Source organism: Anas acuta, unplaced genomic scaffold (assembly GCF_963932015.1).
Source record: "Anas acuta unplaced genomic scaffold, bAnaAcu1.1 SCAFFOLD_255, whole genome shotgun sequence".
Taxonomy (NCBI): Eukaryota; Metazoa; Chordata; class Aves; order Anseriformes; family Anatidae; genus Anas; species Anas acuta.
This window is the reverse complement of record NW_027076289.1, coordinates 25,963-51,718: the sequence shown is the minus strand read 5'-3', so window position 1 is coordinate 51,718 and position 25,756 is coordinate 25,963. Positions and strand designations below refer to the sequence as shown.

Genomic DNA, 25,756 nt, shown 5'->3' with positions numbered 1-25,756 from the left:
AACCAACTTTTGGCCTCATCGATCCCAAATTTTGCCCTCTTCACCCCAAATTTTCCCCTTTCCCTCCAAATTTTCCCCTTTCCCTCCAAATTTTCCCCTTTCACTCCAAATTTTCCCCTTTCACCCCAAATTTTCCCCTTTCACCCCAAATTTTGCCCTCTTCACCCCAAATTTTCCCCTTTCACCCCAAATTTTCCCCTTTCACTCCAAATTTCGCCCCCTTTCACCCCAAATTTTCCCCTTTCACCCAAAATTTTCCCCTTTCACCCCATATTTTTCCGTCTTCACCCCAAATTTTGCCCTCTTCACCCCAAATTTTGTCCTTAATGCCCCCTTCCCTTTCCTCACCACCAACCTTCCCCTCCTTTTGCCCCAAATCTCCGCCCAATCGCCCCGTTTCTCGCCGTTTTCACCCCAAACCTTTTTTTGGGGGGGTCAGCCCTTTTGGGGGCGACCCCCCCGCCCCTTTTTTCCTAACCCTGTCCCCCCCTAATCCCCCCCCCCCAGCACAATCACCCCGGTGGTGGGCAAGAAGCGGAAGCGCAACGCCTCCTCCGACAACTCCGACGCCGAAGTGATGCCGGCGCAGTCGCCGCGGGAGGAAGAGGAGAGCAGCGTGCAGGTTTGGGGATGAAGGCCAAAATTTTTTGGGGGTCTCCACAAGCTTTTAGACCCCCCCTTTATGTTTTTTTCCCCCCCCCCACCCCGTAGAAGCGGCGCTCCAACCGGCAGGTGAAGCGCAAGAAGTACACCGAGGACTTGGACATCAAAATCACCGACGATGAGGAGGACGAAGAGCTGGACGTCACCGGGCCCCCCCGCCCCGAGCAGCCCCCCGCCCCGCAGCCCCCCGCCCCGGAACCGGAGCCCGAGGGGGAGACGTTGCCCTCCATGCAGTTTTTTGTGGTGGGGGGGCTTTATTTTTTTCTTTTTTGAGAAAAACGCGTTTTTTTCTCATTTTTTTTTGTTGGACGCGCTCTTCGTTTTCTTCATTTTTGCCTCTTTTTTCGCAGGAAAACCCCAGCGAGGAGGACGCGGCCATCGTGGACAAGGTCCTCTCCATGCGGGTGGTCAAAAAGGAGGTGAGAAACCCCCCCAAAAAATTAAAAAACTCCCCAAAAATATAAAAAGAAACCCAAAAAATAAAAAAAAAGGGGAAAGAGGTGAATTTTGGCCAACGTTGACGCCCCCGTTTTTCTCCCCGCAGCTCCCGTCGGGGCAATTTACGGAATCCGAAGAGTTTTTCGTCAAATATAAGAATTAGTAAGTAATCGGCCAAAATTTTGGGTTGGGGTGGGGTCCTTCATCTTCTCAGACCCCTTTTTTGGGTCTTTTTGTGGGGTTTTAGTCGTTTTGTAGAGTTCTACGGCGTCGTGGGGGGAGAAACTCAACTGGAGGGCGCGTCAATGACCCAAAATCCAACCCGTTGACGTTTGGGTCCTCCTGAAGAAGAATTTTGGGGTTTTTGGTTGGGTTTGGGGATGTTTGGGTTCTTTTCATGTCCCTTGGAGATGGTCCTGAAGATATTTTTGGGGTTTTTTGGTTGAGTTTGGTTGAGTTTTTTGGCCCAAATAAGAGTTTTTTGGCTAAAAGAAGAGTTTTTTTGGCCCAAAGAAGAGTTTTTTGGCTCAAATGAGAGTTTTTTGGCTCAAAAAATAGCTTTTTTTTGGCCCAAAGAAGAGTTTTTTTGGCCCAAAGAAGAGTTTTTTGGCCCAAAGAAGAGCTCTTTGGCCCAAAGAAGAGTTTTTTGGCCCAACGAAGAGTTTTTTTGGCCCAACGAAGAGTTTTTTTGGCCCAACTAAGAGTTTTTTGGTCCAACGAAGAGTTTTTTTGGCCCAACGAAGAGGTTTTTGGCCCAAAGAAGAGTATTTTTTGGCCCAACGAAGACTGTTTTTGGCCAAAAGAAGATTTTTTTTTGGCCCAACGAAGAGTTTTTTGGCCCAGCGAAGATTTTTTTTGGCCCAACGAAGAGCTTTTTGGCCCAAATAAGAGTTTTTTTGGCCCAATGAAGAGTTTTTTGGCCCAAAGAAGAGGTTTTTTGGCCCAAAAGAAGAGATTTTTGGCATAAAGAAGAGATTTTTGGCCCAACGAAGAGGTTTTTTGGCCCAATGAAGAGGTTTTTGGCCCAAAGAAGAGATTTTTGGCCCAAAGAAGAGATTTTTGGCCCAACAAAGAGTTTTTTTTGGCCCAACAAAGAGGTTTTTGGCCCAACAAAGAGTGTTTTGGCCCAGAGAAGAGTTTTTTTTTGCCCAACGAAGAGTTTTTTTGGCCCAACGAAGAGTTTTTTTGTCCCAACGAAGAGTTTTTTGTCCCAAAGCAGAGTGTTTTTGGCCCAACAAAGAGTTTTTTGGCCCAATTAAGAGTTTTTTTTGGCCCAAAGAAGAGTTTTTTGGCCCAACTAAGAATTTTTTTGTCCCAACGAAGAGTTTTTTGTCCCAAAGCAGAGTGTTTTTGTCCCAACGAAGAGTTTTTTTGCCCAAATAAGAGGTTTTTTTGCCCTAATAAGAGTTTTTTGGCCCAAAATGGCTTCGTTGAAGGGTTATGGGTGTTTTTTTTTGTAATCCCACGTGGATTTTGACGTTTTTCGTGCCCCACGTAGCTCCTACCTGCACTGCGAGTGGGCCACCATCGACCAGCTGGAGAAGGACAAGAGGATCCACCAGAAGCTCAAGCGCTTCAAGACGAAGATGACCCAGATGCGACACTTCTTCCACGAGGTGCCCGGTTTTGGGGGCAGAGGGGACGATTTTGGGGCTCGGGGATGAGTTTTTTGACAGATTTTCACCTCTCAGGAGGTTTTTTGGGGGATTTTTTGCATCTCACCACTGATTTTTTCTAAAATAATAAAAAAATTGGGTGCAGAGGGGACATTTTGGAGGATAAAGGATGAGTTTTTTGGTGGATTCTCACATTTCAATAGCTTTTTTGGGGATTCTTTGCATCTCACCACCTCTTTTTTCTAAAATAATGAAGGATTGGGAACAGAGGGGACATTTTGGGGCTCAGGGATGAGTTTTTTGGGCAGATTCTCACCTCTCAAGAGCTTTTTTTGGGGGATTTTTTGCATCTCACCACCTCTTTTTACTAAAATAATGGAGGATTTGGAATAGAGGGGACACTTTTGGGGCTCGGGGATGAGTTTTTTGGGTGGATTCTCACCTTTTAAGAGTTTTTTTGGGGTATTCTTTGCATCTCACCACCTCTTTTTTCTAAAATAATGAAGGATTGGGAACAGAGAGGATGTTTTTGGGCTCAGGGATGAGTTTTTGGGGTGATTCTCACCTCTCAGGAGGTTTTTTGGGTGATTTTTTGCATCTCACCACCTCTTTTTTCTAAAATAATAAAGGATTGGGAGCAGAAGGGACGTTTTGGGGCTCGGGGATGAGTTTTTTTTGTGGATTCTCACCATCCAAGATTTTTTGGGCGCTTTCTTTGAATCTCACACCCCGTTTTTTTTCCCTAAAATAATTAAAAACAAGGACGAGGAGCCTTTCAACCCCGACTACGTGGAGGTGGACCGCATCCTGGACGAGTCGCACAGCGTCGACAAGGACAACGGCGAGGTGAGTGGGGGGAAAAAAGGACGGGGTGGGACCCCGACCCCAAAAAGGACACCCCCAAACCCCCCCCCAAATTTTTTTGGGGTTCCTCCTCCAGCCCGTGGTCTACTACCTGGTCAAGTGGTGCTCCCTGCCCTACGAGGACAGCACCTGGGAGCTGAAGGAGGACGTGGACGAGGGCAAAATTGGGGAATTTAAACGCATCCAAGCCCGGCACCCCGAGCTCAAACGCCTGGTGAGCGCCCAAATCTCCTCCTCAACTCCCAAAAGTGGTGGAATTTCTTTTATGGTTTTAATTTTGGTTGTTTTTCGCCCCAAAAATGATAGCCACGTCCTCAAGCTGGCTCGTGGAAGAAGCTGGAGCTGTCGCATGAGTATAAAAACCACAACCAGTTGAGGGAGTATCAACTGGAAGGGGTCAACTGGTTGCTCTTCAACTGGTACAACAGGCGAGTTACGGGGTGGGGGCACGGAAATTGGGGCGGGATGGGGGAAATTGGGGCGGGATGGGGGAAATTGGGGCAGGATGGGGGAGTTGGGGCAGAATTGGGGGAAATTGGGGCAGGATGGGGGAAATTGGGTCGGGATGGGGGAAATTGGGGCAGGATGGGGGAAATTGGGGCAGGATGGGGGAAATTGGGGCAGGATGGCGGAAAATTAGGTCGGGACGGGAAAATGGGGTCAATATGGGGGAAATTGGGTCAAGATGGGGGAAATTGGGTCAGGATGGCGGAAAATTAGGTCGGGATGGGAAATTGGGGTCAATATGGGGGAAATTGGGTCAGGATGGGGGAAGTTGGGTAGGGAAAGGGGAAATAAATTGGGTCGGGATGGGGGAAATTGGGTCAAGATGGGGGAAATAAATTGGGTCGGGATGGGGGAAATAATTGGGTCGGGATGGGGGAAATGGGGTAGGGAAGGGGGAAATTGGGTAGGGATGGGGGAAATAAATTGGGTTGGGATGAGGAAATTGGGTCGAGATGAGGGAAATTGGGTCGGGATGGGGGAAATGGGGTTGGAATGGGGAAAATTGGGTCAAGATGGGGGAAGTTGGGTCAAGATGGGGGAAATTGGGTCAGGATGGGGGAAATTGGGTCAGGATGGGGCAAATTGGGCTGGAACGGGGGAAATTGGGTTGGAATGGGGGAAATAAATTGGGTCAGGATGGTGAAATTGGGTCGGGATGGGGGAAATTGAGTCGGGATGGGGGAAATAAATTGGGTCGGGATGGGGGAAATAAATTGGGTTGGAACGGTGGAAATTGGGTTGGAACAGGGAAAATTGGGTCAAGATGGGGGAAGTTGGGTCAAGATGGGGGAAACTGGGATGGGGGAAGTTTTGTCGGGATGGGGGAAATTGAGTCGAAATTGGGGAAATTGAGTCGGGATGGGGGAAATTGGGTCAGAATGGGGAAATAATTGGATCAGGATGGAGGAAATTGGGTCGAAATGGGGCAAATTGGGTCCGGATGGGGCAAATCGGGTTGCAATAGGGGAAATTGGGTCAGGATGTGGGAAATTGAGTCGAAATTGGGGAAATTGAGTTGGGATGGGGGAAATTGGGTCAGAATGGGGAAATAATTGGATCAGGATGGAGGAAATTGGGTCGAAATGGGGCAAATTGGGTCCAGATGGGGCAAATCGGGTCGCAATAGGGGAAATTGGGTCGGGATGAGGGAAATTGGGTCAGGATGGGGGAAATTGGGTCAGGATGGGGGAAATAATTGGGTCGGGATGGGTGAAATTGGGTCGGATGGGGGAAATTGAGTCGAAATTGGGGAAATTGAGTCGGGATGGGGGAAATTGGGTCAGAATGGGGAAATAATTGGATCAGGATGGAGGAAATCGGGTCGAAATGGGGCAAATTGGGTCCAGACGGGGCAAATCGGGTCACGATAGGGGAAATTGGGTCGGGATGAGGGAAATTGGGTCAGGATGGGGGAAATTGAGTCGAAATTGGGGAAATTGTGTCAGAATGGGGAAATAATTGGATCAGGATGGAGGAAATTGGGTCGAAATGGGGCAAATTGGGTCGGGATGGGGCAAATCGGGTCACGATAGGGGAAATTGGGTCGGCGACCACCTCGTTAGGATTTTGGGCCACCAACCCTCCTCCTCCCCGCAGGCAGAACTGCATCCTGGCCGACGAGATGGGCTTGGGCAAGACGATCCAGTCCATCGCCTTCCTGCAGGAGGTCTACAACGTGGGCATCCGCGGCCCCTTCCTGGTCATCGCCCCGCTCTCCACCATCACCAACTGGGAGCGGGAGTTCAACACCTGGACGGGGATGAACAGCATCGTCTACCACGGCAGCCTGGCCTCGCGGCAGATGATCCAGCAGTACGAGATGTACTGCAAGGACTCGCGGGTACGCTGGGGGGCTTGGGGGTCCTGAAAAAGGTCTTGGAGAACCTTCTGAGGTGGTTTGGAGGTTCTCCAGGAGCTCCCGTGGTGGAGGAAGAGCAAGGGAGGCTTTGAGGTTCTCCTAAAGCTCCTGGAGAACCTCCTGAGGTGGTTTTGAGGTCCTCCAAAACTCCTGGAGAACCTCCTGAGGTGGTTTTTAGGTTCTCCAGAATCTCCTGGAGGTCTTCCCAAGGGTTTAAGGAGGTTGAGGTTGGATTTGAGGTTCTTCTAAAGCGCCTGGAGAACGTCCTGAGGTGGTTTTGAGGTTCTCCAGAAGCTCCCGTGGTGGAGGAAGAGCAAGGGAGGCTTTGAGGTTCTCCTAAAGGTCCTGGAGAACCTCCTGAGGTGGTTTTGAGGTCCTCCAAAACTCCTGGAGAACCTCCTGAGGTGGTTTTTAGGTTCTCCAGAATCTCCTGGAGGTCTTCCCAAGGGTTTAAGGAGGTTGAGGTTGGATTTGAGGTTCTTCTAAAGCGCCTGGAGAACGTCCTGAGGTGGTTTTGAGGTTCTCCAGAAGCTCCCATGGTGGAGGAAGAGCAAGGGAGGCTTTGAGGTTCTCCTAAAGGTCCTGGAGAACCTCCTGAGGTGGTTTTTAGGTCCTCCAAAACGCCTGGAGAACCTCCTGAGGTGGTTTTTAGGTTCTCCAGAATCTCCTGGAGATCTTCCCAAGGGTTTAAGGAGGTTGAGGTTGGATTTGAGGTTCTTCTAAAGCGCCTGGAGAACGTCCTGAGGTGGTTTGGAGGTTCTCCAGAAGCTCCCGTGGTCGAGGAAGAGCAAGGGAGGCTTTGAGGTTCTCCTAAAGCTCCTGGAGAACCTCCCAAGGGTGGTTTTTAGGTCCTCCAGAAGCTCCTGGAGATCTTCCCAAGGATGTAAGGAGGTCAAGGGTGGCTTTAGGTTCTCCTAAACTCCTTGAGAACCTCCCAAGGGTGGTTTTTAGGTCCTCCAAAAGCTCCTGGAGATCTTCCCAAGGGTTTAAGGAGGTTGAGGATGACTTTTAGGTCATCCTAAATCACCTGTAGAACCTCCCAAGGGTGGTTTTGAGGTCCTCCAGAAGCTCCTGGAGATCTTCCCAAGGGTTTAATGAGGCCGAGGGTGACTTTGAGGTCCTCCAAAAGATCCCAAATCACCTGGAGAACCTCCTGAGGTGGTTTTTAGGTCCTCCAGAAGCTCCTGGAGAACCTCCTGAGATGGTTTTTAGGTCCTCCAGAAGCTCCTGGAGATCTTCCCAAGGGTTTAATGAGGCCGAGGGTGACTTTGAGGTCCTCCAAAAGATCCTAAATCACCTGGAGAACCTCCTGAGGTGGTTTTGAGGTCCTCCAGAAGCTCCTGGAGAACCTCCCACGGGTGGTTTTTGGGTCCTCCAGAAGCTCCTGGAGATCTTCCCAAGGGTTTAATGAGGCCGAGGGTGACTTTGAGGTCCTCCAAAAGATCCTAAATCACCTGGAGAACCTCCTGAGGTGGTTTTTGGGTCCTCCAAAAGCTCCTGGAGATCTTACCAAGGGTTTAAGGAGGTCGAGGTTGGCTTTGAGCTCCTCCAAAAGATCCCAAATCACCTGGAGAACCTCCCAGGGGTGGTTTTTGGGTCCTCCAGAAGCTCCTGGAGATCTTCCCAATGGTTTAAGGAGGTTGAGGGTGACCTTGAGCTCCTCCAAAATCCCCTAAATCACGTGTAGAACCTCCTGAGGTGTTTTTGGGTCCTCCAGAAGCTCCTGGAGATCTTCCCAAGGGTTTAATGAGGCCGAGGGTGACTTTGAGGTCCTCCAAAAGATCCCAAATCACCTGGAGAACCTCCCAGGGGTGGTTTTTGGGTCCTCCAGAAGCTCCTGGAGATCTTCCCAATGGTTTAAGGAGGTTGAGGGTGACCTTGAGCTCCTCCAAAATCCCCTAAATCACGTGTAGAACCTCCTGAGGTGTTTTTGGGTCCTCCAGAAGCTCCTGGAGATCTTCCCAAGGGTTTAATGAGGCCGAGGGTGACTTTGAGGTCCTCCAAAAGATCCTCAATCACCTGGAGAACCTCCAAGGGGTGGTTTTTAGGTCCTCCAAAAGCTCCTGGAGATCTTCCCAAGGGTTTAAGGAGGTCGAGGTTGGCTTTGAGCTCCTCCAAAAGATCCCAAATCACCTGGAGAACCTCCTGAGGTGGTTTTTAGGTCCTCCAGAAGCTCCTGGAGAACCTCCTGAGATGGTTTTTAGGTCCTCCAAAAGCTCCTGGAGATCTTCCCAAGGGTTTAAGGAGGTCGAGGGTGGCTTTGAGGTCCTCCAAAACCCCCCCGAGACCCTCCTGAGGCCGAGGAGCCGCATCTGGAGCCTTCCTCCCACCTTTTTTAGGGCCGCCTGATCCCCGGGGCCTACAAATTCGACGCGCTGATCACCACCTTCGAGATGATCCTCTCCGACTGCCCCGAGCTGCGGGAGATCGAGTGGCGCTGCGTCATCATCGACGAAGCCCACCGCCTCAAAAACCGCAACTGCAAGCTGCTCGACAGCCTCAAGCACATGGACCTGGTGAGGGACAGCAGAAGACTTCTTAGGGGGGGACAAATAGGTCCCTTCTGCCCTCCTCGGGTTGATTTTGGGTGCCCCGGGGGGGTTTTTGGGGTTGGACGGAGGTGGTTGGGTTCGTCCCGCGCGTCCTGAGGTGGTTTTGGAGGTGTTTGGGGGGTCTTGGTTGGGTTTGGAGGTGTTTGGGTTGACCTGGTGGACCTTGGGGGTGGTCCTGAAGGTGTTTTGGGGGTTTTTGTTGGGTCCTGAAGCTGTTTTTGGGGTTTTTGGTTGAGTTTGGAGATGTTTGGGCTCATTGCATGGCCCCTGGGAATGGTCCCGAAGATGTTTTGGGGCTTTTTGTTGGGTTTGGAGATGTTTCGGTTGACCTTGTGTCCCTTGGGGATGGTCCTGAAGGTGTTTTTGGGGTTTTTGGTTGAGTTTGGTTGAGTTTGGAGACATTTGGGCTCATCCCATGTCCTTTTGAGATGGTCCTGTAGGTGTTTTTGGGATTTTTGGTTGAGTTTGGAGATGTTTGGGCTCATCCCGTGCCCCTTGAAGATGGTCCTGAAGGTGTTTTGGGGGTTTTCGGTTAAGTTTGTTTGGGTTTGGAGGTGTTTGGGTTGACCTTGTGTCCATTGGAGATGGTCCTGAAGGTGTTTTGGGGGTTTTTGATTGAGTTTGGAGATTTTTGGGCTCATCCCATGTCCCTTGGCATGGTCCTGAAGCTATTTTTGGTCCTTTTTGCTCAAGTTTGGAGATCTTTATGCTCCACCCACACCTCCCACCCAAGTACCTCCACACGGGGGGCCACCCCGCCGTCCCCCCAGGATTTTGGTGACCTCCCCCCGTCCCCCCCTAACCTTTTACCCCCTGGGCAGGAGCACAAGGTCCTCCTGACGGGCACCCCGCTGCAGAACACGGTGGAGGAGCTCTTCAGCCTCCTGCACTTTTTGGAACCCTCCCAATTCCCATCTGAGGCCGAATTCCTGAAGGATTTCGGCGACCTCAAAACGGAGGAGCAGGTGAGGAGGAAGAGGATGAGGAGGAGGAGGATGAAGGAGAAGACCTCAAACCCTTCAGGTGACCACGAGGGTTGGGTTTTACTCTTGGTGGCTCTCCAAATTTAGGTGCAGAAGCTCCAGGCCATCCTCAAGCCCATGATGCTCCGACGGTTGAAGGAGGACGTGGAGAAGAATTTGGCCCCAAAACAGGAGACCATCATCGAGGTGGAGCTGACCAACATCCAAAAAAAATACTACCGGGCCATCCTGGAGAAGAACTTCTCCTTCCTCTCCAAGGGGGCCGGCCACACCAACATGCCCAACCTCCTCAACACCATGATGGAGCTGCGCAAGTGCTGCAACCACCCCTACCTCATCAACGGTGAGGGGGTGGGCAAAAATTAAGGGGCTTGTGTCCCAAAATGGGCGTTTTTAGGGTGAATAATGCCTCGGGGGGTCAACCGGTTGGTTGGATTTGGGGTTTTCCTTCTCCTGGTGGACTTGGAGGAGGTTCTCCAAATGTTCTAAGTTGGTGGTGATGCCAACCCCACCACATCCCAATTGTTGGGGGTTGAGTGGTGCCACTGAATGTCCCAAAATTGACATTTTTAGGATTAAAAATGCCTTGGGGGGTCAACCGGTTGGTTGGATTTGGGGTTTGGTGGGAATGGAGGAGGTTCTCCAAATCTTCTAGGTTGATGTTGATGCCAACAATTGGGATTTGTTGGGGTTGGGGGTTGAGTGGTGGTGCTGAAAGTCCCAAAATAGACATTTTTAGGGTGAAAAATGCCTTGAGTGGTCAACCAGTTGGTTGGATTTGGGGTTTTCCTTCTCCTGGTGGACTTGGAGGAGGTTCTCCAAATCTTCTAAGTTGGTGGTGATGCCAACCCCACCACATCCCGATTGTTGGGGGTTGAGTGGTGCCACTGAAGATCCCCAAAAGGACATTTTTAGGGTGAATAATGCCTCGGGGGGTCAACCGGTTGGTTGGATTTGGGGTTTTCCTTCTCCTGGTGGGCTTGGAGAAGGTTCTCCAAATCTTCTAGCTTGGTGGTGATGCCAACAATTGGGATTTCGTGGGGTTGGGGGTTGAGTGGTGGTGCTGAGAGTCCCAAAATAGACATTTTTAGGGTGAAAAATGCCTTGATGGGTCAACCAGTTGGTTGGATTTGGGTTTAGTGGGCATGGAGGGGTCAACCAGTTGGTTGGATTTGGGGTTTTCCTTCTCCTGGAAGGTTCTCCAGGTCTTCTAAGTTGGTGGTGATGCCAACAATTGGGATTTGTTGGGGTTGGGGGTTGAGTGGTGGTGCTGAAAGTCCCAAACTAGACATTTTTAGGGTGAAAAATGCCTTGGGGGGTCAACCGGTTGGTTGGATTTGGGGTTTTCCTTCTCCTGGTGGACTTGGAGAAGGTTCTCCAAATCTTCTAGGTTGGTGGTGATACCCCTAATTGGGATTTGGTGGGGTTGGGGGTTGAGTGGTGGTGCTGAGAGTCCCAAAATAGACATTTTTAGGGTGAAAAATGCCTTGAGGGGTCCACCAGTTGGTTGGATTTGGGGTTTTCCTTCTCCTGGTGGGAATGGAGGAGGTTCTCAAATTTTCTAAGTTGGTGGTGATGTCCCCAGTTGGGACGTGGTTGGGTTGAGGGTTGAGTAGTGCCACTGAATGTCCCAAAATGGACATTTTTAGGGCAAATAACGCCTTGAGGGGTCCACCAGCTGGTTGGATTTGGGATTCTGGTTGGGTTTAGGGTTGAGTGGTGCCGCTGAATGTCCCAAAATTGACATTTTTAGGGCAAATAACGCCTTGAGGGGTCCACCAGCACCTTGGATTTGGGGTTGTGGTTGGGTTTGGGGTTGAGTAGTGCTGCTAAATGTCCAAAAATAGACATTTTTAGGGCAAATAACGCCTTGAGGTGTCCACCAGCACCTTGGATTTGGGGTTGTGGTTGGGTTTGGGGTTGTGGTTGGGTTTGGGGTTGAGCTGGTGCTGCTGAATGTCCCAAAATAGACATTTTTAGGGTGAATAACACTTTGAGGTGTCCCCCAGCATCTTGGATTTGGGGTTGTGGTTGGGTTTGGGGTTGTGGTTGGGTTTGGGGTTGTGGTTGGGTTTGGGGTTGAGCGGTGCCCCTGATGGTCCCAAAATAGACATTTTTAGGGCAAATAACGCCTTGAGGTGTCCACCAGCACCTTGGATTTGGGATTCTGGTAGGGTTTGGGGTTGAGTGGTGCCGCTGAATGTCCCAAAATGGACATTTTTAGGGCAATAACGCCTTGAGGTGTCCACCAGCACCTTGGATTTGGGATTCTGGTAGGGTTTGGGGTTGAGTGTGCCGCTGAATGTCCCAAAATGGACATTTTTAGGGTGAATAACGCCTTGAGGGGTCCACCAGCACCTTGGATTTGGGGTTGTGGTTGGGTTTGGGGTTGAGTAGCGCCCCCCAACGCCCCGTTGACGATCCCAACCCACCCCGAGCAGGCGCGGAGGAGAAGATCCTGGCCGAATTCCGCGAGTCCTGCCACCACCACGTCCCCCACGACTTCCACCTCCAGGCCATGGTGCGCTCGGCCGGCAAGCTGGTGCTGATCGACAAATTGCTCCCCAAACTCAAGGCCGGAGGCCACAAGGTGCTCATCTTCTCCCAGATGGTCCGCTGCCTCGACATCTTGGAGGACTACCTCATCCAAAAGAGGTAAAAACGGGCAAAAAGGGGCATTTGGGAAGGGTTTGGGGTCAACTGGAGGGATACCTCGTCCAGAAAAGGTAAAACAGGCAAAAAAAAGACATCAGGGAAGGGTTTTGGGTCACCTGGAGGACAAAAAGGGACATCAGGGAAGGGTTTGGGGTCATCTGGAGGACTGCGTAGTCCAGAAGAGGTAAAAACGGGGCAAAAAGGGGCATTTGGGAAGGGTTTGGGGTCACCTGGAGGACTAAATCATCCAAAAGAGGTAAAAACGGGGCGAAAAGGGGTATTTGGGAAGGGTTTGGGGTCTCCTGGAGGGCTACGTCATCCAAAAGAGGTAAAAAGGGGCGAAAAGGGGCATCCAGAAGAGGTAAACGGGGAGAAAAGGGCATTTGGGAAGGGTTTGGGGTCAACTGGAGGAGTGCGTCGTCCAAAAGAGGTAAAAAGGGGCGAAAAGGGGCATGCAGAAGAGGTAAAATGGGGCAAAAAGGGGCATTTGGAAGGGTTTGGGGTTTCCTGGAGGATTATCTCGTCCAAAAGGGGATAAAACGTCCAAAAAAAGACATTGGGGAAGGGTTTGGGGTCTCCTGGAGGACTAAATCATCCAAAAGAGGTAAAAAGGGGTGAAAAGGGGCATCGGGGAAGGGTTTGGGGTCACCTGGAGGACTAAATCATCCCGAAGAGGTAAAAGGGGCAAAAAGGGACATCGGGGAAGGGTTTGGGGTCACCTGGAGGACTAAATCATAGAAAAGAGGTAAAATGGGTAAAAAGGGTCATCAAGGAAGGTTTTGGGGTCTCCTGGAGAACTAAATCATCCCGAAAAGGTAAAGGGGCGAAAAGGGACATCAGGGAGGGTTTTGGGGTCTCCTGGAGGACGAAAAGGGACATCAGGGAAGGGTTTGGGGTCACCTGGAGGACTAAATCATAGAAAAGAGGTAAAACGGGTAAAAAGGGACATAATGGAGGGTTTTGGGGTCACCTGGAGGACTAAATCATCCAAAAGAGGTAAAAAGGGGCATTTGGGAAGGGTTTGGGGTAACCTGGAGGACTAAATCATTCCGAAGATGTAAAACGGGTAAAAAGGGCCATGATGGAGGGTTTTGGGGTCACTTGGAGGACTACCTAATCCAAAAGAGGTAAAAAGGGGCGAAAAGCCTCATCCAAAAGAGGTAAAAACGGGCAAAACGGATGAAAAGGGTCATCGGGGAAGGTTTTGGGGTCACCTGGAGGACTAAATCATCCCAAAGATGTAAAACGGGTAAAAAGGGACATTTGGGAAGGTTTTGGGGTCACCTGGAGGACTAAATCATCCCAAAGAGGTAAAACGGGTAAAAAGGGACATTTGGGAAGGTTTTGGGGTCACCTGGAGGACTAAATCATCCCGAAGATGTAAAACGGGTAAAAAGGGACATCAGGGAGGGTTTTGGGGTCGCCTGGAGGACTAAATCATCCAAAAGAGGTAAAACGGGTAAAAAGGGACATCGGGGAAGGGTTTGGGGTCACCTGGAGGACGAAAGGGGACATCAGGGAAGGGTTTGGGGTCTCCTGGAGGACTAAATCATCCCGAAAAGGTAAAACGGGTAAAAAGGGCCATCAGGGAGGGTTTTGGGGTCACTTGGAGGACTAAATCATCCCGAAGAGGTAAAAAGGGGCGAAAAGGGGCATCCAAAAGAGGTAAAAACGGGCAAAACAGGGCATTTGGGAAGGGTTTGGGGTCTCCTGGAGGACTAAATCATCCAAAAGAGGTAAAAACGGGGCGAAAAAGGGGCATTTGGGAAGGGTTTGGGGTCAACTGGAGGAGTGCGTCGTCCAAAAGAGGTAAAAAAGGGGCGAAAAGGGACATTTGGGAAGGGTTTAGGGTCTCCTGGAGGACGAAAAGGGACATCAGGGAAGGGTTTGGGGTCACTTGGAGGACTACCTCATCCAAAAGAGGTAAAAATGGGCGAAAAAGGGGCATTTGGGAAGGGTTTGGGGTCTCCTGGAGGACTAAATCATCCAAAAGAGGTAAAACGGGTAAAAAGGGACATCAGGGAGGGTTTTGGGGTCACCTGGAGGACTACCTCATCCAAAAGACGTAAAAAGGGCAAAAAGGGTCATCAGGGAAGGGTTTGGGGTCACTTGGAGCACTAAATCATCCCGAAAAGGTAAAGGGACGAAAAGGGACATCGGGGAAGGTTTTGGGGTCACCTGGAGGACTAAATCATAGAAAAGAGGTAAAATGGGTAAAAAGGGACATTTGGGAAGGGTTTAGGGTCACTTGGAGGACTACCTCATCCAGAAGAGGTAAAAAGGGGCAAAAAGCCTCATCCAAAAAAGGTAAAAACGGGCAAAACGGGGCATTTGGGAAGGGTTTGGGGTCTCCTGGAGGACTAAATCGTCCCAAAGAGGTAAAATGGGGCGAAAAGGGGCATCCAAAAGAGGTAAAAACGGGCAAAACGGGGCATTTGGGAAGGGTTTGGGGTCACCTGGAGTACTAAATCATAGAAAAGAGGTAAAACGGGTACAAAGGGCCATCAGGGAGGGTTTTGGGGTCATCGCCGTGTTTTTTTGGGGGCGTCCCAGGTACCTGTACGAGCGGATCGACGGGCGGGGTGCGGGGCAACCTGCGGCAGGCGGCCATCGACCGCTTCAGCAAAGCCGACTCGGATCGCTTCGTCTTCCTCCTCTGCACGCGGGCGGGGGGCTTGGGCATCAACCTGACGGCCGCCGACACCTGCATCATCTTCGACTCCGATTGGAACCCCCAAAACGACCTCCAGGTGAGGTCCCGGGGGGTTTGGGGTCACCCCCGGTTTGGCACCGTTGGGGTAGGGGCTTGGGTTTTGGGGTTATGTTGGGGTTGAGTCAATGGGGTCTTGGGTTTTGGGGTTCTGTTGAGTTTAACTCAATGGGGTCTTGGGTTTTGGGGTTACGTTGGGTTTGAGTCAACGGGGTCTTGGGTTTTTGGCTTGCTACGTTGAGTTTGACCCAACAGGGTCTTGGGTTTTGGGGTTTCGTTGAATTTTAGTCAACGAGGTTTTGGGTTTTTGGCTGGTCATGTTGAGTTTGAGTCAACGGGGTCTTGGGTTTTTGGCTTGCTACGTTGAGTTTGACTCAACGGGGTCTTGGGTTTTGGGGTTATGTTGAATTTTAGTTGACGAGGTTTTGGGTTTTTGGCTGGTCATGTTGAGTTTGAGTCAACGGGGTCTTGGGTTTTGGGGTCACATTGAGTTTAACTCAACGGGGTCTTGGGTTTTGGGGTTTCATTGGGTTTGAGTCAATGGGGTCTTGGGTTTTGGGTTTTCGTGGACTTTGAGTCAACGGGGTTTTGGGTTTTGGGGTTTTGTTGGGTTTGAGTCAACGAGGTTTTGGGTTTTTGGTTGGTCATGTTGAGTTTGAGTCAATGGGGTCTTGGGTTTTGGGGTTTCGTTGAGTTTGAGTCAACGGGGTCTTTGGTTTTGGGGTTTTGTTGAATTTTAGTCAACGAGGTTTTGGGTTTTTGGCTTGCTACATTGAGTTTGAGTCAATGGGGTCTTGGGTTTTGGGGTCATGTTGAGTTTGAGTCAATGGGGTCTTGGGTTTTGGGACCACGTTGGGTTTGAGTCAATGGGGTTTGGGGTTTTTGGCTGGTCATGTTGAGTTTGAGTCAATGGGGTCTTGGGTTTTGGGGTTCTGTTGAGTTTGACCCAACGGGGTCTTGGGTTTTGGGGTTTCGTTGACTTTGAGTCAATGGGGTCTTCAGTTTTTGGCTTCCTACATTGAGTTTGAGTCAACGGGGTCTTGGGTTTTGGGGTCATGTTGAGTTTAACTCAGTGGGGTCTTGGGTTTTTGGCTTGCTACGTTGAGTTTGAGTCAATGGGGTCTTGGGTTTTGGCTTGTTACGTTGAGTTTGAGCCAACGGGGTCTTGGGTTTTGGGGGTCACATTGAGTTTAACTCAATGGGGTCTTGGGTTTTGGGGTTTCGTTGAGTTTGAGTCAATGGGGTCTTGGGTTTTGGGGTTACGTTGGGTTTGAGTCAACGGGGTCTTGGGTTTTGGGGTTTTGTTGAATTTTAGTCAACGAGGTTTGGGGTTTTTGGCTGGTCATGTTGAGTTTGAGTCAATGGGGTCTTTGGTTTTGGGGCTATGTTGAATTTTAGTTGACAAGGTTTTGGGTTTTTGGCTGGTCATGTTGAGTTTGACCCAACGGGGTCTTGGTTTTTGGGGTTTCGTTGGGTTTGAGTCAACGAGGTTTTGGGTTTTTGGCTGGTCATGTTGAGTTTGAGTTAACGGGGTCTTGGGTTTTGGGACCACGTTGGGTTTGAGTCAATGGGGTCTTGGGTTTTGGTGCCCCCATTGTTTGATCTAGGTGGGATTTTGGCATTTTGGCGTCCCGTTGAGTTTATCTTGATGGGATTTTGGGGTTTATTTGCCCCGTTAAGTTTTTCTTGATGGGATTTTGGGGTTTATTTGCCCCTTTAAGTTTTTCTTTATGGGATTTGGGGTTTGGGCGCCCCGTTGAGTCTGTCTTGATGGGATTTTGGGGTTTATTTGCCCTGTTAAGTTTTTCTTCATGGGATTTTGGGGTTTTGGTGCCCCGTTGAGTTTATCCTGATGGGATTTTGGGGTCTATTTGCCCCGTTAAGTTTTTCTTGATGGGATTTCGGGTTTTTTTTGCCCCTTTAAGTTTTTCTTTATGGGATTTTGGGGTTTTGGTGCCCCATTGAGTTTTTCTTGATGGGATTTCAGGGTTTTGGCGCCCCATTGACTCCACCTTAATGGGATTTTGGGGTTTTGGTGCCCCGTTAAGTTTTTCTTTATGGGATTTCGGGTTTTTTTTGCCCCTTTAAGTTTTTCTTGATGGGATTTTGGGGTTTATTTGCCCCGTTAAGTTTCTCTTGACGGGATTTTGGGGTTTTTGGCACACTGTTGAGTTACTCTTAATGGGATTTTGGGGTTTTAGTGCCCCGTTAAGATTCTCTTGATGGGATTTTGGGGTTTTGGCGCCCTGTTGAGTTTCTCTTGATGGGATTTTGTTTTTTTTTGCCCCTTTAAGTTTTTCTTTATGGTATTTTGGGGGTTATTTGCCCCGTTAAGCTTCTCTTGATAGGATTTGGGGATTTTTGGCACCCCGTTGACTCCACCTCGATGGGATTTTGGGGTTTTGGTGCCCCATTAAGTTTTTCTTGATGGGATTTTGGGGTTTTAGTGCTCCGTTAAGTTTCTCTTAATGGGATTTTGGGGCTTATTTGCCCCGTTAAGTATTTCTTGATAGGATTTTGGGATTTTTGGCACCCCGTTGACCACCCTGCCTCCCTTTTTCCCCCCCCTTTAGGCCCAGGCGCGGTGCCACCGCATCGGGCAGAGCAAGGCGGTGAAGGTTTACCGCCTGATCACCCGCAACTCCTACGAGCGGGAGATGTTCGACAAGGCCAGCCTCAAGCTGGGCCTGGACAAAGCCGTGCTGCAGTCCATGAGCGGCCGCGAGGGCAACATCGCGGGGGTAAGGGGGTCTCGGGGGGGTGGGGGGACGCAAAAAAAGGGGGTTCGGGGGGAGATGTGGGGTGGAGAACGCGTAAAAATGGGTTTTTCAAGGAAAAATGGGGGGTGGAGAACCCATAAAAGGGGTTTTTCGAGGAAAAATGTGGGGTGGAAAACCCATAAAAGGGGTTTTTCGAGGAAAAATGGGTCTTGAAGACCCCATAGAAGGTGTTCTTCAAGGGAAATGTGGGGTGAAGAACCCATAAAAGGTTTTTTTCGAGGAAAATGGGTCCTGAAGACCCCATAGAAGGGGTTTTTTCGAGGAAAAATGGGTCTTGAAGACCCCATGGATGGGGTTCTTCAAGGGTTCTTCAGGGGTTCTTCAAGGGAAGTTGACCTGAAGACCCCATAAAAAGGGTTCTTCAAGGGAAATGTGGGGTCAAGAACCCATAACAGGTTTTTTTTTCGAGGAAAAATGGGTCTTGAAGACCCCATAGGAGGGGTTTTTCGAGGAAAAATGGGTCTTGAAGACCCCATGGATGGGGTTCTTCAAGGGTTCTTCAAGGGTTCTTCAAGGAAAGTTGACCTGAAGACCCCATAAAAAGGGTTCTTCAGGGGAAATGTGGGGTCAAGAACCCATAAAAGGTTTTTTTCGAGGAAAAATGGGTCTTGAAGACCCCATGGAAGGGGTTCTTCAAGGGTTCTTCAGGGGTTCTTCAAGGGAAGTTGACCTGAAGACCCCATAGAAGGGGTTCTTCAAGGAAAAATTGGGGTGAAGACCCCATAAAAAGGGTTCTTCAAGGGAAATGTGGGGTGAAGAACCCATAAAAGGTGTTTTTCGAGGAAAAATGGGTCCTGAAGACCCCATAAAAGGGGTTTTTCGAGGAAAAATGGGTCTTGAAGACCCCATAGAAGGGGTTCTTCAAGGGTTCTTCAAGGGAAGTTGACGTGAAGACCCCATGAAAAGGGTTCTTCAAGGAAAAATTGGGATGGAGACCCCATAAAAAGGGTTCTTTAAAGGAAATGTGGGGTCAAGAACCCATAAAAGGTTTTTTTCGAGGAAAAATGGGTCCTGAAGACCCCATAAAAGGGGTTTTTCGAGGAAAAATGGGTCTTGAAGACCCATGGAAGGGGTTTCTTCAAGGGTTCTTCAAGGGAAGTTGACCTGAAGACCCCATAAAAGGGGTTCTTCAAGAGGAATTTGGGGTGAAGAACCCATAAAAGGTTTTTTTCGAGGAAAAGTGGGTCCTGAAGACCCCATAAAAGGGGTTTTTCGAGGAAAAATGGGTCCTGAAGACCCCATAGAAGGGGTTTTTTCGAGGAAAAATGGGTCTTGAAGACCCCATAAAAAGGGTTCTTCAAGGGTTCTTCAAGGGAAATGGGTCCAGAAGACCCCATAAAAAGGGTTCTTCAAGGGGAATTTGGGGTGAAGAACCCATAAAAGGGTTTTTTTGAGGAAAAATGGGTCTTGAAGACCCCATAGATGGGGTTCTTCAAGTGGAATTTGGGGTGAAGACCCCATAAAAAGGGTTCTTCAAGGGGAATTTGGGGTGAAGACCCCATAAAAAGGGTTCTTCAAGGGGAATTTGGGGTGAAAAACCCATAAAAGGGGGTTTTTCGAGGAAAAATGGGTCTTGAAGACCCCATGGAAGGGGTTCTTCAAGGGTTCTTCAGGGGTTCTTCAAGGAAAGTTGACCTGAAGACCCCATAAAAAGGGTTCTTCAAGGAAAAATGTGGGGTGAAGACCCCATAAAAAGGGTTCTTCAGGGGAAATGTGGGGTCAAGAACCCATAAAAGGTTTTTTTCGAGGAAAAATGGGTCCTGAAGACCCCATAAAAGGGGTTTTTCGAGGAAAAATGGGACTTGAAGACCCCATGGATGGGGTTCTTCAAGGGTTCTTCAAGGGTTCTTCGAGGAAAGTTGACCTGAAGACCCCATAAAAAGGGTTCTTCAAGGAAAATTTGGTCCAGAAGACCCCATAAAAAGGGTTCTTCAGGGGAAATGTGGGGTGAAGAACCCATAAAAGTTTTTTTTCGAGGAAAAATGGGTCCTGAAGACCCCATAGAAGGGGTTCTTCAAGGGAAATGTGGGGTGAAGAACCCATAAAAGGGGGTTTTTGAGGAAAAATGGGTCTTGAAGACCCCATGGAAGGGTTCTTCAAGGGTTCTTCAAGGGAAGTTGACCTGAAGACCCCATAAAAAGGGTTCTTCAAGGAAAATTTGGTCCAGAAGACCCCATAAAAAGGGTTCTTCAAGGAAAAATTGGGGTGAAGAACCCATAAAAGGGTTTTTTTGAGGAAAAATGGGTCTTGAAGACCCCATAAATGGGGTTCTTCAAGGGTTCTTCAAGGGTTCTTCAAGGGAAGTTGACCTGAAGACCCCATAGAAGGGGTTCTTCAAGGAAAAATTGGGGTGAAGACCCCATAAAAAGGGTTCTTCAAAGGAAATGTGGGGTCAAGAACCCATAAAAGGTTTTTTTTGAGGAAAAATGGGTCTTGAAGACCCCATAGAAGGGGTTTTTTCGAGGAAAAATGGGTCTTGAAGACCCCATGGAAGGGGTTCTTCAAGGGTTCTTCAAGGGTTTTTCAAGGAAAGTTGACCTGAAGACCCCATAAAAAGGGTTCTTCAAGGGGAATTTGGGGTGAAGAACCCATAAAAGGTTTTTTTCGAGGAAAAATGGGTCTTGAAGACCCCATAAAAGGGTTTTTTTGAGGAAAAATGGGTCTTGAAGACCCCATGGAAGGGGTTTTTCGAGGAAAATTTGGGATGGAGACCCCATGGAAGGGGTTCTTCAGGGGTAGCACCTCTTGAAGGTCCTCCTCTACCAGAACATGGTTTTTGGAGATATTTTGGGGTGGAACCCTCCCTGTTCCTCACCCTCCTCCTCCTCCTCCTCCTCCTCCTCCTCCTCCTCCTCCTCCTCCTCCTCCTCCTCCTCCTCTTTTTTGGGGCAGATCCAGCAATTCTCCAAGAAGGAGATCGAGGACCTCCTGCGCAAGGGCGCCTACGCGGCCATCATGGAGGAGGACGACGAAGGCTCCAAATTTTGCGAGGAGGACATCGACCAAATTCTGCTGCGCCGCACCACCACCATCACCATCGAGAGCGAGGGCAAGGGCTCCACCTTCGCCAAGGTACCTCCACCCCCCCTCCCCAAAAATTTTTTTGGGGGCCCCCCTCCCCACCATTTTTTTGGGGGGGGACCTCCCCACCATTTCTTGGGGGGGCGAACTCCCCACCATTTTTTTGGGGGAGGACCTCCCCACCATTTTTTGGGGACCCCTTCCCCACCATTTTTTGGGGCCCCCCCCCCCCCACCATTTTTTGGGGGCCCCCTTCCCCACTGTTTTTTGGGGATGACCTCCCCACCGTTTTTTGGGGGCCCCCTTCCCCACCGTTTTTTGGGGTGGGACCTCCCCACCGATTTTTTTGGGGACGACCTCCCCATCATTTTTTGGGGGTGACCTCCCCACCGTTTTTTTTGGGGGTGGACCTCCCCACCGTTTTTTTTTTGGGAGCCCCCCTCCCCACCGATTTTTTTTGGGGGCCCCCTTCCCTACCATTTTTTTTTGGGAGGGACCTCCCCACCATTTTTGGGGGTGACCTCCCCACGGGACCCCCTTCCCCACCGTTTTTTCGGGGCAACCTCCCCACCGTTTTTTGGGGGTGACCTCCCCATCGTTTTTTTGGGGGGGGACCTCCCCACCGTTTTTTGGGGTCCCCCTCCCCACCATTTTTTTGGGGTGGGACCTCCCCACCATTTTTTGGGGACCCCTTCCCCACCATTTTTTGGGGGTGACCTTCCCAACGTTTTTTGGGGGCAACCTCCCCACCGTTTTTTTGGGGACCCCTTCCCCACCATTTTTTGGGAGCCTCCCTCCCCACCGTTTTTTTGGGGGCCCCCTTCCCCACCGTTCTTTTTTGGGAGGGCCTTCCCCACCGTTTTTTTGGGGGGCGACCTCCCCACCGATTTTTTTTGGGGACCCCTTCCCACCGTTTTTTTGGGGGGCCCCCTTCCCACAGTTTTTTTTTGGGGGCCCCCTTCCCCACCGATTTTTTTGGGGGGCCCCCTTCCCCACCCTTTTTTTTTGGGGTGGACCTCCCCACCGTTTTTTGGGGGCCCCCCTCCCCACCATTTTTTGGGGACCCCTTCCCCACCGTTTTTTGGGGTAGGACCTCCCCACCATTTTTTGGGGGCCCCTCTCCCCCACCGATTTTTTTTGGGGGCCCCCCTCCCCACCGTTTTTTTGGGGGGGTGACCTCCCCACCGATTTTTTTTGGGCGACCTCCCCACCGTTTTTTGGGGTAGGACCTCCCCACCATTTTTTGGGGGGGCCCCCCCTCCCCACCGTTTTTTTGGGGACCCCTTCCCCACCATTTTTTGGGGGCCCCCTTCCCAACGTTTTTTGGGGGATGACCTCCCCACCATTTTTTTGGGGGGCGACCTCCCCACCATTTTTTTGGGGGCCCCCCTCCCCACCATTTTTTTTGGGGGGGGACCTCCCCACCATTTTTTGGGGGCCCCCTCCCCACCGTTTTTTTTGGGGGGCGACCTCCCCACCGTTTTTTGGGGTGGGGACCTCCCCACCATTTTTTGGGGTGGCGAACTCCCCACCGTTTTTTTGGGGGGGCCCCCCTCCCCACCATTTTTTTGGGGGCCCCCCTCCCCACCATTTTTTTTTGGGTTGTCCCCCCCCCAGGCGAGCTTCGTGGCCTCGGAGAACCGCACCGACATCGCCTTGGACGACCCCAATTTTTGGCAGAAATGGGCCAAAAAAGCCGACCTGGATTTGGAGCTCCTCAACAGCAAGGTTTGGGGGGGCGAGTAAAAAAATTTTGGGGAGGTGGGGGGCGAGTAGAGAAATTTTGGGGAGGTGGGCGGCGAGTAGAGAAATTTGGGAGGTGGGCGGCGAGTAGAGAAATTTTTGGGAGGTGGGTGGCGAGTAGAGAAATTTTTGGGAGGTGGGCGGTGAGTAGAGAAATTTGGGAGGTGGGCGGTGAGTAGAGAAATTTGGGAGGTGGGCGGCGAGTAGAGAAATTTTTGGGAGGTGGGGGGCGAGTAGAGAAATTTTGGGGAGGTGGGGGGCGAGTAGAGAAATTTGGGAGGTGGGTGGTGAGTAGAGAAATTTGGGAGGTGGGCGGCGAGTAGAGAAATTTTGGGGAGGGGGGCGGTGAGTAGAGAAATTTGGGAGGTGGGGGGCGGCGAGTAGAGAAATTTTGGGGAGGTGGGCGGTGAGTAGAGAAATTTGGGAGGTGGGGGGCGAGGAGAGAAATTTTTGGGAGGTGGGTGGTGAGTAGAGAAATTTGGGAGGTGGGCGGGCCCTTCATCTTCATCCTTCCTCCTCCTCCTCCTCCTCCTCTTCCTCCTCCTCCTCCTCTTCCTCCTCCTCTTCCTCCTCATCTTCCTCCTCCCCCTCCTCCTCTTCCTCCTCCTCCTCCTCATCTTCCTCCTCCTCCTCCTCCTCGTCATCTTCCTCCTCTTCCTCCTCCTCCTCTTCATCTTCCTCCTCCTCCTCCTCCTGCTCCTCATCCTCCTCCTCCTCATCTTCATACTCCTCCTCTTGGGCAGCGAGTAGAGCGGTTTGGGGAGGTGGGCGGGCCCTTCAACCTTCATCCTTCCTCCTCCTCCTCCTCATCCTCCTCCTCCTGGTTTACTACTTGTAGAACAACCTGGTGATCGACACGCCCCGGGTGCGCAAGCAGACGCGCCACTTCAGCACCTTGCGCGACGACGACCTGGTGGAATTCTCCGACCTGGAGAGCGAGGACGAGGAGCGGCCCCGCTCGCGGCGCCACCACCACCCCCCCCACCACCACCCCCACCACCACCACCACCCCCTCCACCACCCCTACGGCCGCACCGACTGCTTCCGCGTGGAGAAGCACCTCCTGGTCTACGGGTGCGGGGGTGGGGGAGGATGAGTAGGGGGCGCGGGGTGGGGTGGGAGGTGTGAGGAGGGGGGGGGAGGGAGGAGGGTTTGGTTTGGTTCTTCTCGGGTGGCGGCTGTGGTTGAGAAAGGGGAAAATATCTCCAACTCCTTGGTGGAAACCATGAGTAGAAGTTGGATGTAGAACAAAACCATCTCCAACTCCTTGGTGGCAACCATGAGGAGATGCTTGGCATAGAGGAAGAGCAACTCTTTGGTGGAAACCATGAGTAGATGCTTAATGTAGAGTAAGACCAACTCCAACTCCTTGGTGGAAACCATGAGTAGAGGCTTGGCATAGGGAAAAAATATCTCCAAGTCCTTGGTGGCAACCTTGAGTAGAGGCTTGAAGAGTAGGGTAAACCAAGTCTAATTTTGGGTTCTTCTCTGGTGTAAACCATGAGTAGAAGCTTGATATAGAGAACGAGCAAATCCCAACTTTTTGGTGTCAACCATGAGTAGATGGTCAAAGAGTAGAGTAAACCAAGTCTAATTTTGGGTTCTTCTCTGGTGTAAACCATGAGTAGATGCTTGATATGGACCAAAACCATCTTGAGCTCTTCTCTGGTGTCAACCTTGAGTAGATGTTTGAAGAGTAGAGTAAACCAAGTCTAATTTTGGGTTCTTCTCTGGTGTAAACCATGAGTAGATGCTTGATATGGACCAAAACCACCTCCAGCTCTTCTCTGGTGCCAACCACGAGTAGAACCTTGACGTAGAGAAAGAAAAACTCCAACTTTTTGGTGTCAACCATGGTTGACGTAGACCAAATCCACCTCCAACTCCTCTTTGGTGCCAACCATGAGTAGATGGTTGAAGAGTAGAGTAAACCAACTCTTATTTTTGGTTTTTCTCTGGTGTAAACCATGAGTAGATGCTTGATGTAGACCAAAACCACCTCCAGCTCGTCTCTGGTGCCAACCACGAGTAGAAGCTTGAAGAGTAGAGCAAACCAGGTCTAATTTTGGGTTCTTCTCTGATGGCAACCACGAGTAGAAGCTTAATGTAGAAAATGACCAAATCCCAACTTTTTGATGTCAACCATGCTTGATGTAAACCAAAACCACCTCGTGCTCTTCTCTGGTGTAAACCATGAGTAGAAGGTTGACGTAGAGAACGACCAAATCCCAACTTTTTGGTGTCAACCATGAGTAGATGGTCAAAGAGTAAATCAAACCAACTCTTATTTTTGGTTCTTCTCTGGTGTAAACCATGAGTAGACGCATGATGTAGACCAAACCCACTTCCAACTCCTCTCTGGCACCAACCACGATGCGAAGAGCTTCCGGGAGGTGTAAATCACCCCCCCGAGCCCCCAAATTTTTTCTTACTCCTCCTCCTCCTCCTCCAGCTGGGGCCGGTGGAGGGAGATCCTCACCCACGGGCGCTTCAAGCGGCGCCTTTCGGAGCGCGACGTGGAGAGCATCTGCCGCGCCATCCTGGTCTACTGCCTCCTCCACTACCGGGGCGACGAAAACATCAAGGGCTTCATTTGGGACCTCATCAGCCCCAACGAGAACGGCAAGGCCAAGGAGCTCCAAAATCACTCGGGTGAGTTTGGAACCCCTCCGGGTGGACGAAACCCCCCCCCCGGGGTCCAACCGCTGACCTACTCCTGGTTTACTCCAGGGCTCTCCATCCCTGTCCCGCGGGGTCGCAAGGGGAAGAAGGCGAAGGCTCCGAGCGCCTTGGACGTGCAGAAGGCCGAGTGGATCCGCAAGTGCAACCCCGACGCGCTCTTCCAGGACGAGGGTTACAAGAAGCACCTCAAGCACCAGTGTAACAAGTGAGTAGGGGGGCAAAGGGGGTCCCAAAATTCGTCCCGGGGTGACAAAATCTGTCCTGGGTTGGTAAAATCTGTCCTAGGTCTTCAAATATGTCCCACGTCCCAAAATCCGTCCCATGTCCTCAAAATCTGTCCTAGGTCGTCAAAATCTGTCCCAGATCCCCGAATCCATCCCAACTCCCCAAATCCAAACCCATCCGAGGTCCCCAAATCTGTCCCAGGTTGCCAAAATCCATCTCAGGTCCTCAAAATCTGTCCCAGGTCTTCAAAATCCGTCCCAGGTCTTCAAAATCCATCCCAGGTCCTCAAATCCATCTCAGGTCCCCAAATCCATCCAAGAACCCCAAACCCGGCCCAAAATTCCATCCCACATCCCCAAAATCCGTCCCGGGGCACCAAAATCTGTCCTAGGTTGGCAAAATCTGTCCTGGGTCTTCAAATCCGTCCCAGGTCCTCAAAATCTGTCCTAGGTCCTCAAA

At 50.7% G+C, this 25,756-nt stretch overlaps 1 protein-coding gene across 1 annotated transcript in view; it reads left to right on the top strand.

Annotated features, from left to right (window-relative positions):
• CHD8 (chromodomain helicase DNA binding protein 8) overlaps nucleotides 1-25,756 on the top strand; it is a gene marked incomplete at its 5' end in the record, with an annotated part of 59,317 nt that overhangs the window by 10,688 nt on the left and 22,873 nt on the right. Inside the window, 21 exon segments of the mRNA XM_068668782.1 lie at nucleotides 508-622; nucleotides 712-906; nucleotides 1,014-1,082; nucleotides 1,208-1,263; nucleotides 2,600-2,717; nucleotides 3,480-3,563; nucleotides 3,658-3,795; nucleotides 3,888-4,009; nucleotides 5,685-5,928; nucleotides 8,286-8,462; nucleotides 9,320-9,463; nucleotides 9,569-9,824; nucleotides 11,923-12,136; nucleotides 14,690-14,732; nucleotides 14,734-14,886; nucleotides 17,420-17,587; nucleotides 20,519-20,698; nucleotides 22,265-22,375; nucleotides 23,229-23,464; nucleotides 24,843-25,042; nucleotides 25,121-25,277. Of these exon segments, the coding sequence (XP_068524883.1) occupies nucleotides 508-622; nucleotides 712-906; nucleotides 1,014-1,082; nucleotides 1,208-1,263; nucleotides 2,600-2,717; nucleotides 3,480-3,563; nucleotides 3,658-3,795; nucleotides 3,888-4,009; nucleotides 5,685-5,928; nucleotides 8,286-8,462; nucleotides 9,320-9,463; nucleotides 9,569-9,824; nucleotides 11,923-12,136; nucleotides 14,690-14,732; nucleotides 14,734-14,886; nucleotides 17,420-17,587; nucleotides 20,519-20,698; nucleotides 22,265-22,375; nucleotides 23,229-23,464; nucleotides 24,843-25,042; nucleotides 25,121-25,277 (3,180 nt within the window).